This window comes from Otolemur garnettii, unplaced genomic scaffold, assembly GCF_000181295.1.
Source record: "Otolemur garnettii isolate 467f Iridium unplaced genomic scaffold, OtoGar3 scaffold00166, whole genome shotgun sequence".
NCBI lineage: Eukaryota > Metazoa > Chordata > Mammalia > Primates > Galagidae > Otolemur > Otolemur garnettii.
This window is the reverse complement of record NW_003852561.1, coordinates 3,805,281-3,823,514: the sequence shown is the minus strand read 5'-3', so window position 1 is coordinate 3,823,514 and position 18,234 is coordinate 3,805,281. Positions and strand designations below refer to the sequence as shown.

General features: G+C 40.5%; 1 protein-coding gene and 1 pseudogene across 1 annotated transcript in view; both read left to right on the top strand.

Annotated features, from left to right (window-relative positions):
* Positions 1–5,278: 5,278 nt before the first annotated feature.
* The window catches only part of CPD (carboxypeptidase D), a 74,388-nt gene continuing 61,432 nt past the window's right edge, over positions 5,279–18,234 (top strand). Inside the window, exons 1-2 of the mRNA XM_003800106.3 lie at positions 5,279–6,063; positions 13,139–13,386. Coding sequence (XP_003800154.1) covers positions 5,336–6,063; positions 13,139–13,386 — 976 coding nt within the window. The 5' untranslated portion in view covers positions 5,279–5,335. The remainder of the gene's footprint in view (positions 6,064–13,138; positions 13,387–18,234) is intronic.
* On the top strand, positions 7,067–10,072 carry LOC105888041 (annotated as a pseudogene).

Below are 18,234 nucleotides of genomic sequence, written 5' to 3'. Positions count from 1 at the left end.
TTTGCTTTCAGATGTTTGCCTTGTGGCTTCTGAGCTGACTTCCTCTCTTTCTGGTGTTTTTGGGCTGTAAGTTGCTAGGATCTGACTTTCTCTTGCAAAAGTGATCCAGAATGAGTGGCCACTTGTCAAGAGTTAACACGAGGGGGACCTGAGTATGGAACAAAGTTGAAATGAAGGTTTTCACTGTGATTCATTTTTCCCTCTCCCTTCTCTATGTCCCTTTTCTCAGGGCTTCTCCTCTCCTTAGAGAGGCTGTTGAATTTCTGGAACCCAATTCATTGAACTGTAACCACATCTTTCATGTTCTCAGACAACGTCTCAACAAATAAACTAAATAAAAACAAAAGCTTCTGCCTTTCCATTTCTGACTCTAGTTAAAGTGTCTGTGCTCCTACCTAATACCCGTCCTTCCACTGGTATATTAGATCTCATCCTTTCACAAGCAGTCATACTCGAAGGCAAAACCTAATCTGTTCCCCCCTAACATCCCCCAAATGCCTCTCGTTTGTTTCTTTTTCCCCATCTTCCTTATTCTGGATAACAGCAAAGGCCACCTACCTGGCCACCTTTACTAGCTCATGAAGTCATCTTCCAATTCTTCTTCCCTCTTACCCAAGCAGTCGCTAAGTCTTTTCAATCCAACAGCCTGTCAATCTCTTACATTTATCTTTTTCTATCCTTACTAAATTCGCCACAATCAGCTCTTGCTTGAATGACCACTACTCTTCAGCTCCCCCCACAAAGCACCTGAAATTCTCTTGCTAAAACACAGATGTGACTACTCCCTTCCACCTCACCAATGGCTCAGCTAATTTTCCATTGGTTGGGGAATAAAGCAAAACCTCCTTAGTGTGGTATTCAAGGTCTTTCATCCTCTAGTCTAGCACCATCTTGCCTTTATAGTTACGGCTCCTGCTGTTCCTCCCAATATGTCTTATTGTTAGGGTGGGAATTCGCAGTGGAGGATGGGAAAGAATTCTGGACACAAAGATTAGGATAAAAAGAAGTAAAAAGTTTACTTTCAGAAAGAGAAAGGGAGGAAGGAAAGGATGTGGCACATGAAAGAAAGAAGTTCTGGTCTTGAGGTAAGGAATTCATGATTTTTACTGGGGTAAAAAGGAAGAGAAACTGCTCTCAGCTGATATCAAAAAGGCAGAAGCAGCTGCATCTATTCCCTTCTCCACCCCTCTCTGGGAAGCTGGCTTATCAGGGTCCTTGGAATATTGTCTGGCAGGAGCACACTCAGGTCTTCTCAGTTTCTTTTGAAGTGCTGTGAAAACAAACTCTTAAAGCCACAGGTAGTTAATCAAAGGGGTAGTTGTGTGATCTTCCTTTTCAAAGGGGCAATTACATGTTGTGGGTTTTTTCTGTTTTTTTGTCATTTTTCTCCATTAGTTGGTTTATTAGCAATGCTGTCTTTGCACTTATATTCCAGCCACCGTTCGCTATATACTTCTGTCTATGCCTCTGTCCTTGCTGCCCCCCTGCCTGAGTGCTCTTTTCTCCCTTTTTTTCCCTGAAGAATTCTTATTAATTGAAAACTATAAAAATAATGGTTAATTTCTGAACACTTGTCATACGCCAAGTACTATGTTAAATGTTATGTATTATCTCATTTAATTCTCTGAAAAATGAATTAACTTATTCAATGGCTAGCAAATTACTGATGCAGGATTTAAACTTGGTTCTGATGCCACAACTCATGATCTAACAGCATTGGTGAAGTTTTCTGACTCATAATTGCTTTTTCCTTCATGCTGCAAAACGAAGGTTTCTTTTTTTCCTTTCCTTTTCTTTCCTTCTTCCCTTCCTTCCTGTAGGACCTTACTCTGTCACTCAGGCTGGAGTGCACAGGCATGATCATAGTTCACTATAATCTTGAACTTCTGGACTCAAATGATCCTCCTGCCTGTCTTCTCAAAGTGCCAGCATGAGCCATTTCATCTGCTGTAGAAGCAGTTCTGTTATAGAAGTTAAACACGAAAGTCTTTGAAGTCAGACTTTCCAGGTTTGAATTCTAGATCTGTGGCTTGTCAGCTGTGTGACCTTGTGCCTAAGTCTCTTTATTATGAGAAGTGATAATGTTAATAGTACCTACCTCATGGAATTGTTGGTGAAATTAAATGAGTCAACCAATGTAAAGAGTTTAGCGCAGTGCCTATTACAGACTTCTGGCCCTGCAGACACAACCTGTCCTTTGTTGTGTCTATGCTCTATGTCCCTCCAGAGATTCAGGCGGCTGGAAGGAGAAAGATCTCCCCCACTCATCTTCCAAACTCCAGCACTCAATACAGAGATCTTTCACTAGATTGGGCGCTCCACAAACATTTGTCAAGTCGAATTAGTAAATCTGCACATGTTTGTGCCAGACAAGAAGATATTTATAAGGTCATGATCTATGCTGAACTATAGCTTTAATGGCATGTGACTCTTTTACAGAAAGTAGTTACCAAATTTGGTTGGCCACCCAAAAGCTTCTGCCTGGCTTATAAAACTCCAGGTCAAACATTCATCATTTCTTTGTGCGGGGAACATTTCAAATCTCCTCTAGCTAAATGTCTGAAGTGATGATATCCTACATATCCTGATTTGCTCATTATATAGTCTATGCATGTATCAAAATATCATATATCCCACAATTATAATTATGTATACTTATTATGTATCATTAAAAAAAATTGATGTTACATAATAATCAATTCATTGATTAAGGAAAGAGGCCTGGAAATATCTGGCATTCTGTTTCTGTGAATAGCAAGTGTTTTTGCTGTCAAGTTTTTCCCAAGTTCCCTCACTTGTGAGGCCAAGACTTTCCTTGGGAGTAGGAAGGGACACCCTTTGTAAGGTTCAAGACTTCTCAGACTCAGCTGGAGGTATTCAGCTGTGGATAAACACAAAACCAGCCCTCCACCCTCCTTTTTCTCCTCCAGTGAGCAGTGACTGGGGTTTAAGAGTTTTGAGTTTCACTTCTAACCACAGGGTAGTAAAAGGCTATAGACCCAAAAGAGGCCTCAAACACATCTTTCACCTGAGCCTGAGGATTCCTGGGAGGGCATTGACTCAAGTTACATCCCTTTATTCCACTGCCCTGTTCTTGTTTATTTACATTTTAGCCTGCCTTACTAGATGAGGCTGCAGGAGTGAGGGGTCAGGAAGAGGTTTCAAAGGAGAGTGAACGTGGCAGAAAAGGAAATATTTGATTAGCAGTTAACATGTCTTCTGGGGCATCTTTGATTTGGATTATTGTAAAAGTGCATGGTATAATGATTAAGCACTCCCAGGGGGTAGACAGGGTGGGGAACATGGAGGGGGAGCTGTGGCTTTGTTTCTGATGAGTTGCTGCTGCTATGCATAAGGCAGACTAGACCAAATGCGGCATAGAGGAGAAGCAGCATTCACAGGACCAGAGTGACCATGCAGAATACTAAACTCACCATCCTCACCTGATCCTGTGCTTTAGCCTGTCCTATTCCTCAACTAAGACTTGCGAATTGCTTAGGCTTGGAGTCAGCCTACAATCCTTTCCTCTGCCTCCAGATCTTGTCCACTTTCCCTCCCAAAAGTCTTTCAAATCCATTTCCTTCTTTCCACCTCCACTGGCAATGTGCTCATTCCCAGATTCATGTTTTCTTAGAGTTTATCTTCCTTACAGGTCTCTAAGCCTAAAGTCTTAGGCCTCTTATTTTATTTTCCATATTATTGTCAGAGGGATTTTTCTAAACTAGCTTAAAATCCTTCCGTGGCCTTCCAGATCAAGCAGGCTCCCCACAGGCTGGCTTGCGAAAGTTCTCTGAATTCTGTTGCCTCCACACCCGTGAGCCCCTTCACACCAGTAATCCTGATCCTGCAAACAATTCCTAGAACATGCTCCCAAAGCTTGCAGCTTTCTGTGCCTGCTCCTGGTTCTTTCTTCAGAAAGGGAAGAATCCCTCCCTCTCCCCATGGTTTCTCTTCTCCCTTCCTCTTCCTTAGATTGAATGAAGGTTTTCTCACCTGTATCCCAATACCTTATTGTAGCATTCCTCATAAACTGCACTGTATCTCTTACCTGGGCAAAAGAATGAACTGCTTCCCAGCACCTAGGTTTGGCATACAGTAATTGCCCAATAAATAAGTGCTAAATGAATGAATGAACTCTACTATCATATTAGGGTTCACTCATAGTTCAGGGAAGGGGCCTTTAAATACTTGGTTGTGAAATAAGGAAATAGTCATTTCAATTATGTTTTAGATGGGTAGAATTTCACACTTGATAAAAGGATTGTAAAGTTTCATGTTTCTTCAAGCTAAAGTGACGGACTAAAGCCTATTTTGTAAAGGGGCCAGGTTAAAAAACTTCTCTAGACTTGATGAAACACTGTAATTGTCAGCTTTGGCTGAACACTAAGAGGTTTAAGAATTATATTCGCCAGTTAAGTGTTTCAAGAAATGTCAAACCTGCTGCTTAAAAAAAAAAGTTACCCCAAGGCCACCAGTTTACTCGCTCAGAGGTCAGAAGCGGTGTGAGAAGTGGGCATTTCAACTATGAAATGAATTTTGCCTAATGAGGGCTGAGACCAGTACACACTGACAACAACGAGGGCTGACGCTAAAGAAACAGGTAACGTTAACACAAAGGGGCCTACTACGTAGCACATCTTCGCCAAACATAAAGAGACACCTTCATTCCACACCGCAACTCAAGGATGGAATGCACTGCTGCCTTGTGAGGTAGTGAGCCGCCTTCTACTCCCAGGGTCCCCTTCTCTTCCACGAAGGCAGCGGGCCCAAGCCGAGGCAGGACGAGTCCGAAGGACAGGTGGACACGAGACTAGGCCAGGTGTCCTTTGACTCTTCGAACGTTGACTTTCTCGGGCCTACTGATCTTTTCGAGTCCTTCGATTCTTTCGAACCTTTTGATTCCTGGTTGTTAAGTGTTAAAGCGCAGCTGAGAAAAGCTGGGAACAAAGATGAGAAGGGAGCTAGTAAGAGTACTCAGAGAAAAGGGGGAGCCCGTTTGGGAAGAAACGATGAAGCAGAGAATAAGCGAGTAGAGAAGAGGAACAAACGCAGAAGAGGAAACAGGGAGGCGGAGAAGAGAGGGAGAGGAACCGCAGAGAAGGAGAGAGTGACCAAACGCGTTCGGGAGGCGAGGAAGGAAGGCACGCCCAGGGGGAACAGGCTGCTTTAAGGGATGCCACGCCCCCTAGCGTGACGCAGCAGCAGGCCGGTCCGCAATTGGGTGCGGCCGGAGGGCGGGATGGGGTTGCTAGGCGCGGAAGGGATCCGGCTGGCCCCCGCCGCCCCGAGCGCCGAGCCGGGGGAGCGGAGCCAAGGTTAGCGGCGCTGGTGGAAGATGGCGAGAGGCTGGGGCGCGCGGCCGCCCTGGCGTCTGAGGAGCCTCCCGCTGCTCCTGTGCCTCCTGCTGCTAAGGAGCCCGGCCCAAGCGGCTCACATCAAGAAGGCGGAGGCCACAACAACGACAAGCGCGGGCACCGAGGCGGCCGAGGGCCAGTTCGACCGCTACTACCACGAAGAGGAGCTGGGCTCGGCGCTGAAGGAGGCGGCGGCCGCGGGGCCCCCTGGCCTGGCCCGCCTCTTCAGCATCGGCCGCTCGGTGGAGGGCCGGCCGTTGTGGGTCCTGCGACTCACGGCTGGCCTGGGGTCGCTGCTCCCTAACGGCGACGCGGGGCCGGATGCTGCGGGGCCGCTCGTGCCGGGTCGGCCGCAGGTGAAGCTGGTGGGCAACATGCACGGCGACGAGACCGTGTCGCGTCAGGTGCTCATCTACCTGGCCCGCGAACTGGCGGCCGGCTATCGCCGCGGGGACCCGCGCATCGTCCGCCTTCTCAATACCACCGACGTATACCTGCTGCCCAGCCTCAACCCCGACGGCTTCGAGCGCGCTCGCGAGGGCGACTGCGGCCTCAGCGACGGTGGCCCTCCCAGGGCCAGCGGCCGCGACAACAGCCGCGGCCGCGACCTCAACCGCAGCTTCCCCGACCAGTTCAGCACCGGCGGGCCCCCCTCCCTGGACGAGGTGCCAGAGGTGCGCGCCCTTATAGAGTGGATCCGCAGAAACAAGTGAGTGTTGCCCACTCCCTCTGTCGCATCCACGCGAGCTTAACCCAGAACCAGGGGGCGCTTAAACAATGCTGGCTCTAAGAGGTGGCGGTGGTGAGGGTGGAGGGAGACACCCTGTAATAGGGACAGGGCCCAGGCTACTCCTGTCCCGCTAATTGTCTAGGAAGCGCTGTCTGGAGGCTATTGGTTCAAGGGATGAGGAGACTCCTTTCTGGCGTTCTAGTCCCCATTCTCAAAGGACCATAGGCTGTGAGCAATGGTAGAGACCTTAAGGGTACACTAGGTTCGCTCGCTCATTTGATAGACCAGCTGTCAATATGGTTATAACTGTAGGCACTGTGCTAAGCTCTTTCCAAGATTGCATTTTCTCACTTTATGCTAGCCACGACCTGATGACATAGACACCATTAATAACCCTGTCTGCATTCAGGTCAGATTGGTTAAGTAATTCACACAGTAAGCAGTATAGTTGGGACTTGGGACTCAGGCAATCTGATTCCTGGTCAGTATTCTTAATAACAGCCAGGGAGGGAGTCTGTAGCCCAGAATTGGTAAATGACATCTTCAGGGTATTCTGCCTTTGGTTATTTGACAGAAATGGGTTCTCTTTCCAGTCTTTACCTCTGACTCAGCTAAGGAGCTTATGAACTTGGCTGAAGAACTTGCACAGATCTGTGAGCCGCTTCATTTTAGACTCTGAAGGTTTCTAGTGCCATTTGTGTACCTTATAAAAGGGCCTGGGCAAAATGGCTAATTGTTTACACTTAATACACATCTTGAGCGTTGTTAAGCACTGTGTGACATTTAAAAAATGAAAAAGTAGAAGCACAAAGACTTGAAGAAATTAGTATAAAATGAGAGAATATTATAAATATTTATGAAATGTGTTTATGTACCAAGTTAAACTTTGCAGGAATTGTTCCCAGTGGTAAAAATGTGTGTGGGCTTTCAATAATGCCCACACACTTCTTCTCTTTATGTAGAAGAGGTAGAATCTTGAGAGATGGGTAGGATTCTCAACAAAAAGGAGGAGAGGAATAAAGGAAGAGGGAACTTAACTCCAGATGTCATGGTGTCTGAAATGAGCATGCACCTTCTCCCTTTTTCACGCATCAGCTTTGCCAGCTTGTGTCTTCATAAGGCTTTTGAAGCAATGGTTAATCATTCCATCTTGATTTAAAGAAGGTTTCTGAGTGACAGATAAGTTAAAGGTGATAATGAACACAGAAGTTTCACTGTGGGACTTGGAATCATATCTTCCACAAGATTTCAGACCAGTATAGTACAAAATCTGTGGGCATTGAGACAGTCCCAGCCATTTTAATATCTACCTTTCACTTTATAAAGGAGACTTTATAAGATCTCCTATAGATAATTAATTGCATATAGACTTTCTGGGAGGATTTTCTTTTAAAGATGATCCTCCTCATGACCTCTGAACATCTGAATGAGAAAAACGACTTTGACATATACTTATTGCCAGAAGCTGTGATGGCCAGGGATTTTCTGAGATGATCTATCAAATACACTGCTTGCATTGTTTAAATGTTTACAGTGTCCTGTCACGACCCTTGCAGAGATGTAAATTCTGTGGCTGGATTTTTCTGTTCAGTATTAGTTCCACTGCTTATACCAGTGAGCTTTGTCTTGGCTTAAGTCACCTTGAGGCTATGAAGAGTTGTTTTGTTCTGTGGCTATAGACTTCTCCAACCATACCCAACCATTTTTCAAACATATAACTCTAATCAAAAGAGAAAGTAGGTGACTGTATAGGGTCAAGAGTATATCCATCCATCCCCAGTCTTCAAAAAGTAACTCAAAATGCATATTCTTTATTAGTAACAGAGGAAACTGATATGTGAATAAAATTAAAAACACAAGAACACACACACTTTGAGATTGATGTCTAAATATAGCATCAGCTTTATGACTAGGACATTAAAAATTCAAACATTAGTCTGCCTGGGAAAACTACCCTTTTCAGTTCATTTTGTGAGGTAAATCATTGGGTAGTTTCTCGATATCCTATTCACTCAGCTATGTTAGAAGTAGATTTTTGTTCTTATTTTGGATATGTAAAATCATAAGACTTCATTTCCTCCAGTTTAGTTTTTTTTTTTTTTTTTAATTTTTTTTTTGCAGTTTTTGGCCAGGGCTGGGTTTGAACCCGCCATCTCTAGCATATGGGGCCAACGCCCTACCTCTTTGAGCCACAGGCGCTGCCCCATTTCCTCCAGTTTAGAAAAGTAAATTTTATTTTCTTTGTTTCACTTTATACTTCATCCAATAGGTGTTGAGATAAATAGGAAAATATAAAAAATGTAAACTCCACCATTAACATAAACTTTTTATAGTTTACTTGACTCCCATGTTTTTTGCACACTCGGTTTACTTCAAGTCAATATACCTGCTTAGATTTTAAGAGGAGATTAGCATATAAATGATTTTTGATATGTTTCTGAAAAGCATTATCATAGTGTTGTGGGTGAGTGAAGATTATTTGGGGGGAACTTGTTTATATATATCTACAATTTCCTGAATCTTTAATTTGTCAGAGATCAAGTTTTCTGAATTATTTTCAAGTTATCCACAGGTTATTTGGAGAGCATAATAGAGTTTATTTAGGGTTTCACTTTTTTTTTTTTGGCAGGGGCTGGGTTTGAACCTGCCACCTCCAGCATATGAGGCCAGTGCCCTGCCCTTTTGAGCCACAGGCGCCACCTGGGATTCACTTTTTATTATTTATGTTTATCAGCTACTTTAAATCTTATATAAAGAATGACATATTAAGTCAAGTTTGAGAAACACTTGAGAAAATTGATTTGAATGGAAAGCATAAAATACCTTTCAAATAAGATTGCAGTTGCTATGCAAAGTTGGTTTGACAAAGACTCAAAGTAGTAATCTTATAACCATTATAATATGTGTCACTTTCTTTTGAAATCCTCTTTTTAAGAGTGGTATTGGTACTTTAAAAACTGTGTAATTAGGCCACCGGAAATCCCTGTGCCTTGTCAAAGAGAAAAAGGCTGAGTGCGGAAGAAAAGAACCCACTTGATGGAAATAGGTTTTGAGACAAAAGATGTATTTCAGCTAAAAGATATGGAGAAGATTGCTCCCCAAAAGAAAAGCAAGATGAAACATCTAACACAATTACTGCCTGATAGCTCCTCCTCTACAAATGCAGATGAAATCCTAGCCTCCCGGAGTGCTAGGATTACAGACATTTCATCTACCATTATATCAGTAAAAGAAATCCTTCAAAGTTTAGTTGATGATGGTATGGTTGACAGTTGAGAGGACTGGAACTTGCGATTACTATTGGGCTTTTCCAAGTAAATCGCTTCATGCAAGGAAACATAAGTTGAAGTTTCTGGAATTAGTTGTCTGAGGGAAGCCAAAAGCATGCAAATCTACAGAAAAGCATTGAAAAAGCTAAAATTGGTCATGAGATAGCAGAGCAAGCTATGCTAGTAAAAGAACTTTCTTCACTTCAGGACCAAAGGGAACAGTTAAAGGCAGAAGGAAAGTGGGGCACGGTAGCTCATGCCTGTAATCCTCTGGGAGGCCAAGGTGGGTAGATTGCCTGAGCTCACAGGTCCGAGACCAGCCTGATCAAGAGTGAGACCCCCGTCGCTAAAAATGCAGGTCATTGTGTTGGGCACCTGCAGTCCCAGCTACTTGGGAGCCTGAGGCAGGAGAATTGTTTGAGGTTGCTGTGAGCTATGATGCCATGCACTCTACTGAGGGCAACAAAGTGAGACTATCTCCAAAAATTAGTACATAAGTAAACAAACAAATAAATAAAGGCATGAGTAGAAAAATACAAAGAATGTGACCTACAAATTGTGGAAGAAATACTCAAATAAAGTAGCTGAAGAAGTTGCTAACAAATGGACTGATAACATATTTGCAGAAAAATCTTGGGCCAAAAGAAAATTTGGATTTGAAGAAAATAAAATTGATAAAAATTTTAGAATTCCCAGAAGACTTAGACTACAGAGAGTAAAATGTTTGGTGGTGAAGGATGGCTCTATGAGCTTGTGAATATAAATGTAAATTTATAAATATCCAACTAAATGTACTGACTTGTCATTTACCTATAACTATTTATTATTTTATTTTAAATAAAGTATAAAATGCTAAAAAAAAAAAACCCTATGTAATTAGAGAAAGGAAAAGAGGATTGAATTATATCACTCAGTTTATCACCCAAACTGCAGACATTTCATTATTCTAAAAATATTTGATTAGGCCATTTTAACAGTGTTTCTGAGACATGTTGCAAGAGATGCCAAACGAAAGGAAAAGCAGACTGTAGTAGAGAATCTTGGATTTTAAAGTTTTAATTAAAAATATGTAATTAAAGTAGCATGCTTCACTTATTTAGAATATTCAGTTATGCATTGTATTCTGCTTTAATATAAAACCCAGGAGGAGATTTGTTTGTTTTGTTCACTGATATATCCACAGTGCCTAGAACAGTGGTTCTCTGCCTTCCTAATGCTGCGAACCTTTAATACAGTCCAAAGGGGTTGACCCACAGGTTGAGAACCGCTGGCCTAGAACAATGTTAGGCACATAGTTGACATTTAATAAATATTTGTTGCTTGGTGGATTACTTGAGCTGAAGTCAGTGGGGGAAAAAAGTACTTACATTATTTTAGAAATACAAACTGGAAAGAAATCTTAATAATTTAGCAGTAGGGGATGTTGGGTATGTTAGAGTTAAGAAGTTAGAATATTTGTTAGTTTTTGTTTCTGTATTATTCTGTTACCCAAGAGCTGACAATAGAATTGGGGAATAGATTGATAATCTATAAGGCAGTGATTCCCTATACAAGATGCTAGATATCTCCAAGGAAATAAGCATTTATAGAGCAGGAGCTGTAAGGCAATAATTGTGTTAGCAGATGTTTCATGTATGTTGTGGGTCATTACAAAAGTTTTGAGATACACAAAAATCAAGTGTAAAATCTTCATAGATGGAAGCAAATGAAGTCCTCCCAACAACATCAATGAGCCAAACAAGGTGAAACTTGCACCAGTAAATCAGAAAGGACACTATTGGCCAGGCGTGCTGGCTCACGCCTATAATCCCAGCACTCTACCCAGGATGACAAAATAAGACTCTGTGTCAAAAAGAAAAGAAAACAAACAAAAAAAAAGACCTTTTTTTTTGTTGTTTGTTTTAGAGAGAGAGTCTCATTTTATCACCTTCAGTAGAGTGCTGTGGCATCACAGCTCACAGCAACCTCCAATTCTTGGGCTTAGGTGATTCTCCTCCCTCAGCCTCCCAAGTAGTTGGGACTACAGGCGCCCGGCTATTTCTTGTTGCACTTTGGCTGGGGCTGGGTTCAAACCTGCCACCCTCAGTATATGGGGCCAGCGCCCTATCCACTGAGCCACAGGTGCGCCCCAGGGGGAAGAAAATATACTGTTAACTGTGTTTTTTGGAGGTGAAGTAGTGGATCATAACATAGTCTGTCTCAACACTTTTGTAGTGACCCAAGTATCTTATTTAATTTTCATAAAAATTCTGGAAAGCAGGTGGTATTAACCTCCATTTTATAGATGAGAGGAAAACTGGAGTTCAGTGAATTAGAGGCAGTAAAACTTCTCCTGATCTTATTACCAGTGAGCAACAGATCCCGGGGACTGACTGTTCTTACCCATATTTACCCGGCTTCAAAGCCTGTACTATTGCCACTATACCAAATGGCATTCTCCTCTGGTGTCTGGAAGAGTGCTAATTATGATTATATTGGTTTTTAACTAGTCTCTTTTTATAATCTATTCTAGTGTTTAATCATGGTGGGATGAACAGATTATGTGTTACAAGTAATTTTCATTGTTTGCTCTCTCTGGATAGCACTGATCATGCCAAATCTAACTTTTCAAAGTAGACATATGATAGGTTTGTTTTTCTTTCAAGCATATATAGAGAAATGTTATGTATCAGTCCCCTTTAGAATTTCTGTAGGTGAGTCATTTTCAATCACAGAAAGGCAGAAGCAAGAAAATCCAATTTAGAGTGCAAAGAGAAAAATACTTAATCTCTACTCAAAATCATGGTTTGAACTGTTACTTTACATAAGGGATAATTGTATGAAGGGAACTTAAGCATGTTTTTTGTCTTTAACTTTCATCATAAAAGGAGTTCGTAAGTATATATAAGAAAATACATATAAACATTAGACCAAATTACAAATTGATTTACTTAAAAGTAGAAGCATTATAAAAATTCTTTTGTAGGAGCATCCTTGTCTCCGTATCAGTTTAGTTTTTAAAGACTCAATCCAAAACCATGGGTCTGGAAAGAGAGCTGCTTCTAAGCAGTGATGAAATGGAGGACTAGTCTTTGATATGCTGTATTGTTTTTCTCGGAAAGTAGCTCAGTGTATCAGGATGTTTTGTTTTGTTTAGTTTTTGTTTCAGAATCTCCTCGACTGTGGCTTCTCTCTTGAAAATGTGAATTTAATGTATTGTAAACCTAGAGTCAGACAAAACACGTCCTGTTTTAAATTAGACTCCCTATCTTAGAAATTCTCTGTACAATAAAGGTAAAAAGCACAAAAGTTACTAACTTAACTCATGGATTAAAGGTATGTGTATGTATGCCAGCTATGTTTTCTATGACATTGACACATTATGAGTTACAAGTATTAGCGTGAACTATATGAAATTTCATTTTTGTAGGTCGAAAATGGCTGAGCATTGGCAGGTTCATACAGGTCAACCTAATACATGACTTTGGAATTCTCTAAGTAAGACACTTCCTAGAATGTTAATTTATATTGTGTTGTCTAGCTACTTTCTCAATAATGGAAAATTCTTTAAATTTACTTTTGGTTAACTTGAATTACCAAAGCTGTTTGAAATTTTAGGTTGATAACACTATTTCCTTTGCTGTCGATTGTGGTGGTCTGCTTCTAACAGCAGATAGAGTTGTCTGTCTTCTATGTCTCCAAGAGATATGTCTGAGTTCCTTTATGGAAAATGTTATGGAATTTAAAATGCATGCTGTTTTCTGTGTCCTTTCTGATTGATATGTGATTTGGTTGTGTTTTCATAGGTTTGTGCTTTCTGGAAATCTGCATGGTGGCTCAGTGGTAGCAAGCTATCCTTTTGATGATTCTCCAGAACATAAGGCCACTGGAATTTATAGCAAAACCTCAGATGATGAAGTCTTTAAATACTTGGCAAAAGCGTATGCTTCCAACCATCCCATAATGAAAACTGGTGAGCCTCATTGTCCAGGAGATGAAGACGAGACTTTCAAAGATGGAATCACAAATGGTGCACACTGGTATGATGTGGAAGGTACGCATAGCACTGAATTTGCTGTGTTTTCCCTCTTGTTCATTTAGTTTTCTTAAGTATATTCTGAACAGAAAAGAAGAACATTGTAGAGTTTTAATTTTTGAAAATCTTTTTTTTTTTTCAAACCCATAGTAAAATTAAAAGACTACATGAACACATAGGTATCCTTCATTTAAATTCACCACTGTTACCTTACTCCAAATGTTCTGTCTCTTCCTCTCACACTTTCTGTTTCTCCCTACACACATAATCTTTTGTCAAACCATCCAAAAGTAGGTTCATGACCCTTTACCTATAAGTTCCTCAGCATGTATTTCTATAGGGACAGTCTTCTGTACAACTGTCTACTATCACCATAACTGAGAAATCAACAATAATTCAGTACTATAATCCCACATACTGTCCATAACTTAGAGAATTTCTCGTGTTATCCCCCAAATAGCCTTCATAGCCAATCAAAATTTGAGCATTACATTTGGTTCTTGTGAAAAGTCCAGGCCAGTTATGGAACATTCTATAATTTGGATTTGTCCCTTTCTTCATGGTAAGATTCAGGTCAGATTTTCCAGTAAAACCATTAGTTATAGATCACATCACATCATATCAGGGGCAAATAATGGTAAGTTGCATGTAGCTAAATTGGACCACTTGGTTAATATACTGACCACCACCAATCTGATTTATCCATTTTATATAAAGATACATTTTCCTTTTGTATTTTAATCTCTGGGGTAATCATGGTTTTTTTTTTTTTTTTTTAATTTAAAGTCTTGTTTATTTTGTTGCCCTGGATAGAGTGCTGTGGTATCATCATAGCTCACAGAACCCTCAAACTCTTGGGCTCAAGCTATTCTCAGCCTCCTGAGTAGCTGGGATTACAGGAGCCCACCACAATGCCTGGCTAGTTTTTCTGTTTTTAATAAAGATGGAGTATCACTCTTGCTCAGGCTGGTCTCAAATTGCTGAGCTCAAGCCATCTCCTGGACTCAGCCTGCTAGAGTGCTAAGATTATAGGCATAGCCACCTCACCTGGCTGGTGGTATTTTTTTCTGTGGTAAAAAATATATATACATATAACGTAAAATTTACAATTATAACTATTTTTAAGTATAGAATTCAGTGGCATTAATTATATTCACAAGGTTGTATAACCTTACCACTATTTTCAAAACTTTTCTTCACCCCAAACAGAAACTCTAAGTAAGTATAAACTTAGTAAGTTTGTAATTCTCATTCCCTCTCTCCCTCCCTAACCACACTGCCCACCCACAAGCCACTGGTAACCTCTAATCCAGCAGTTTTCAACCTGTGGGTCGCAACCCCTTTGTAATAATGAAAATACATCGCGACATTAGGAAGGTTGAGAACCACTGTTCTAATCTATAATACTATATCTATGAATTTGTCTATTTTAGATATAAGTGGAGTCATACAATATTTGTCCTTTCCCATCTGACTTATTTCTCTTAGCATAATGTTCTCAAGGTTGACCACTTTTGTAACACGTATAAGAACTTAATTGCTTTTTATGTACATAATTTTGTTTATCAGTTCATCTGTTGATGAACACTAGATTATTTCCACCTTGGCTGCCATGAATAATGTTGTAATGAACATTGTCATACAAGTATCTGTTTGGAGAGTCCTTGTTTTCAATTCTTTTAGGTATATACCCGGGAGTGGTAATTCTATGTTTAGATTTTGAGAAACTGCCAAACTGTTTTCCAGTTCCACCAGCAATATATTAGGGTTCTAATTTCTCATGGAATGCTATATTTTATTTAATTTATTTTTGAGACAGAGTCTCACTGTGTTGCCCTTGGTAGAATGCTGTGGCATCACAGCTCACAACAATCTCAAACTCTTGGACTTAAGCAATTCCCTTGCCTTAGCCTCTCAAGTAGCTGGGACTACAGGTGCCCGCCACAATGTCCAGCTATTTTTTTGTTTTAGTTGTCATTATTGTTTGGCAGGCTCGGGCCAGGTTTGAACCCACAAGCCTTGGTGCCCTATCCACTGACCTACGGGTGCCGCTGGAATGCTGTTTTTTAAAGAATTGTTAAGTAGCCAGGGCTGGTGGCTCACACCAGTAATCCCAGCATTTTGGGAGGCCAGAAGTTCAAGACCAGCCTGGGCAACATAGTGACCTGTTTCTACAAAAAATAAAAAAAAAATTCTAGGCCTGGTGTCAAACACCCAGCTATTTGGGAGGATGTGGTGGGAGGATTGCTTGAGCCTAGGAGGTTAAGGCTGCAGTGAGCTATGATCAGACCACAGCACTCCAGCTTGGGCAGCAAAGACTCTCTGTTTAAAAAAAAAAAAAAAAAAAAGAATTGTTAAAGAAAGCTTCGATTGTTTACTTTGTCTTTTTAAATGTTACACAAACAGCTATTGGTCTTCTAAACTTTCAGTGTACTTAGAATAATAGCTTTTTTGTTTTTATGCACAGATTTAGAAGGAACACGTCAACCAGGGAAAAGTCATCAGGATAACCTTTTTCTCTTCTTAGTATCTGACCATTGTAGATTGCCTTAGGTTTTCTTTACCTTCTTAAAAGTGTCTTATGACACGTCTCTTAATGCGCCTTTATTTAAACCTTAGAATTACTCTTTTACATTTCATATCAAGCCATGTGTACACAAAATGGATCCTAAATTTGAGAACTTAATACCTTCTAGAATTTTCTGATTCCCCCTGTAGTTTCAACCAGTGTTTCTTGTATACAACAAGCTCGTACAAAGAAACTTGAAATACTATTTAGGAGCCTACTTGTCCCCCCATAATAAGGAGCGATGACTTGAAAATCCATAAATAATTTTTTATAGATAAGGGACATACTTGAATATATTTAATCCTTAAATTTCAATCTTCAGTAAATATATTTACTAAAACCTAACTTTGTGAACTGGTGGTTTTATGATCTAGTCAAGTTACTTTACTAATTTGAGATGGTGTTACTTAAAATAATAATTTGAAAAATAATTTACTTTTCCTTTTAAAAAATAGTTGTAAAGGCTTAGAAAGTAATTTCTAGTTGACTATTCATCTATGTTAAACTATTTAATAATTCAAAAATAAATATCCTGCCTTCACAAAAACCAAGGGTACTTTGGAATTAAAGCTCATTAAACCAATTATCAGATTTTTCTGATTCTTCAAACATCTGAAAAAGCTCAATTTTACTGCTGCCCCTGTTACTGTTTTTATGAGCATTAACTTTTCTCCTGTTTTAGTTGAATGGTCAGACAGGTCTTATGTTATTTCTACAGTAACTGGCTTATTTCTCTTCTGACCCCAGCATGTTTGGAGCCATTTCCCTTTGAAGAGGAGGCTGTAATAGTTTCAAACAGGGAAAATTTTATTTTGTTTATCTTAAGCAGTGTAAGTTGTTGTGAAACCTTGTGACTAGGCATATATTCAAACCCGGATGTCCTGGAGTAATTTCACCAATGCCTTATTGTGATGCATTGAGGAGTACTACCTCAAAGAATTACAGGCTTTTAGAGCTGAAAGTGAATGTATTGATTTAGTCTGACCCTTGGGCTTTATAGAAAATCAAGGCCCAAGAGAACACACAGCTTGTGCAGTATAATTTGTTCAATTAGCAAACATTTGCTGGGTACCTGCCAGCCCTGTATACTGAACCAGGTGATAGGGATACAGCGGGAGCAAAACGGGAACAATGTGTGCTCTCAGGGATGGGAGAGTGTTAGTGTGGAATGTGAGTGACTGGCCCCTTCCACCTTTTCTGTTATTGCCAGTGTTGACTCAGCACTTCAGGGGGCCTCTGCGGGGGAGCCTTGCTTCTCTCCACATGCCTTTCAAACCTACAGGACCCATTTGAGGAATGGCTATTTCAAAAAGGCCCTTCAATAGTGTGCTGCCCTCCTAAAGGCTTTTTATTGTGAGAGCCTAAGCTGGACTTGCTTGGAACAGAGTACCTTTTTTTCTTTTTTGTAAATGACAGTGTGTTGATTTGTATGTTATTTGCCTGTCATTCTTTACAGTTTTAAAGACGTTGTAAAAATCATTTGATGGTTTAGTATGTTTATACCAAAGTACATTTAATGAAACTGAACTGTAGTGTTAGGTCAATTTTTAAAAATTGCTCTCTTTCAACTTATAAAATTTAAGAAAGGGCGAGTAACCCCAGACTCTATATAATTGAAATTATTTGATTAAATGCCATAGTTTTGTATAACTTTCAGAAGTTTTCTTGGGCAAAACATTGTTACATTTTACTTTCCCAGAGATGGACAGTAGAAGGCAGTGCTTTATAGTGGCAGAGAGAGAGCTATGGAATCCCACTGCCTTGGGTTTGAATCTCAACTCTGCCTTGACCCCCGTGTGTGTGTGTGTGTGTGTGTGTGTGTGTATCTGCGTACGCACATGTATGAGTGAGAGAGAGATATCTTAGAAAGTTAGTGAATTTCTTTAAGCCTCAATTCCTATACTCTATATAAAATGAAGATAAATATTATCTTCCTCAAATGATTACAAGGCTCAAGTGAGAATGTATATAGAGCACTTAGCTGAAAGTCTGGTACAATGGCTACTTATCTCCACCATGAGTTTAAACCTCATGAGGGTAGAGACTTTATTTATTCTGTTTTCTATTTCCAGCACATGGAACCATGTGTGGCATATAGAAAGGTAAATAAAAAGTCTTTTTTAAATTTTTGAATAAATGAATTCTTGCCATCTGAAAAATAAGTACATTGGGTTTCTTTTGTTTTTTGTTTTGAGACAGGAGACTCAAGCTGTCCCCCCTGGGTAGAGTGCTATGGCATCACAGCTCACAGCAACCTCCAACTCCTGGGCTCAAGCGAGTCTCCTGCCTCGCCTCCC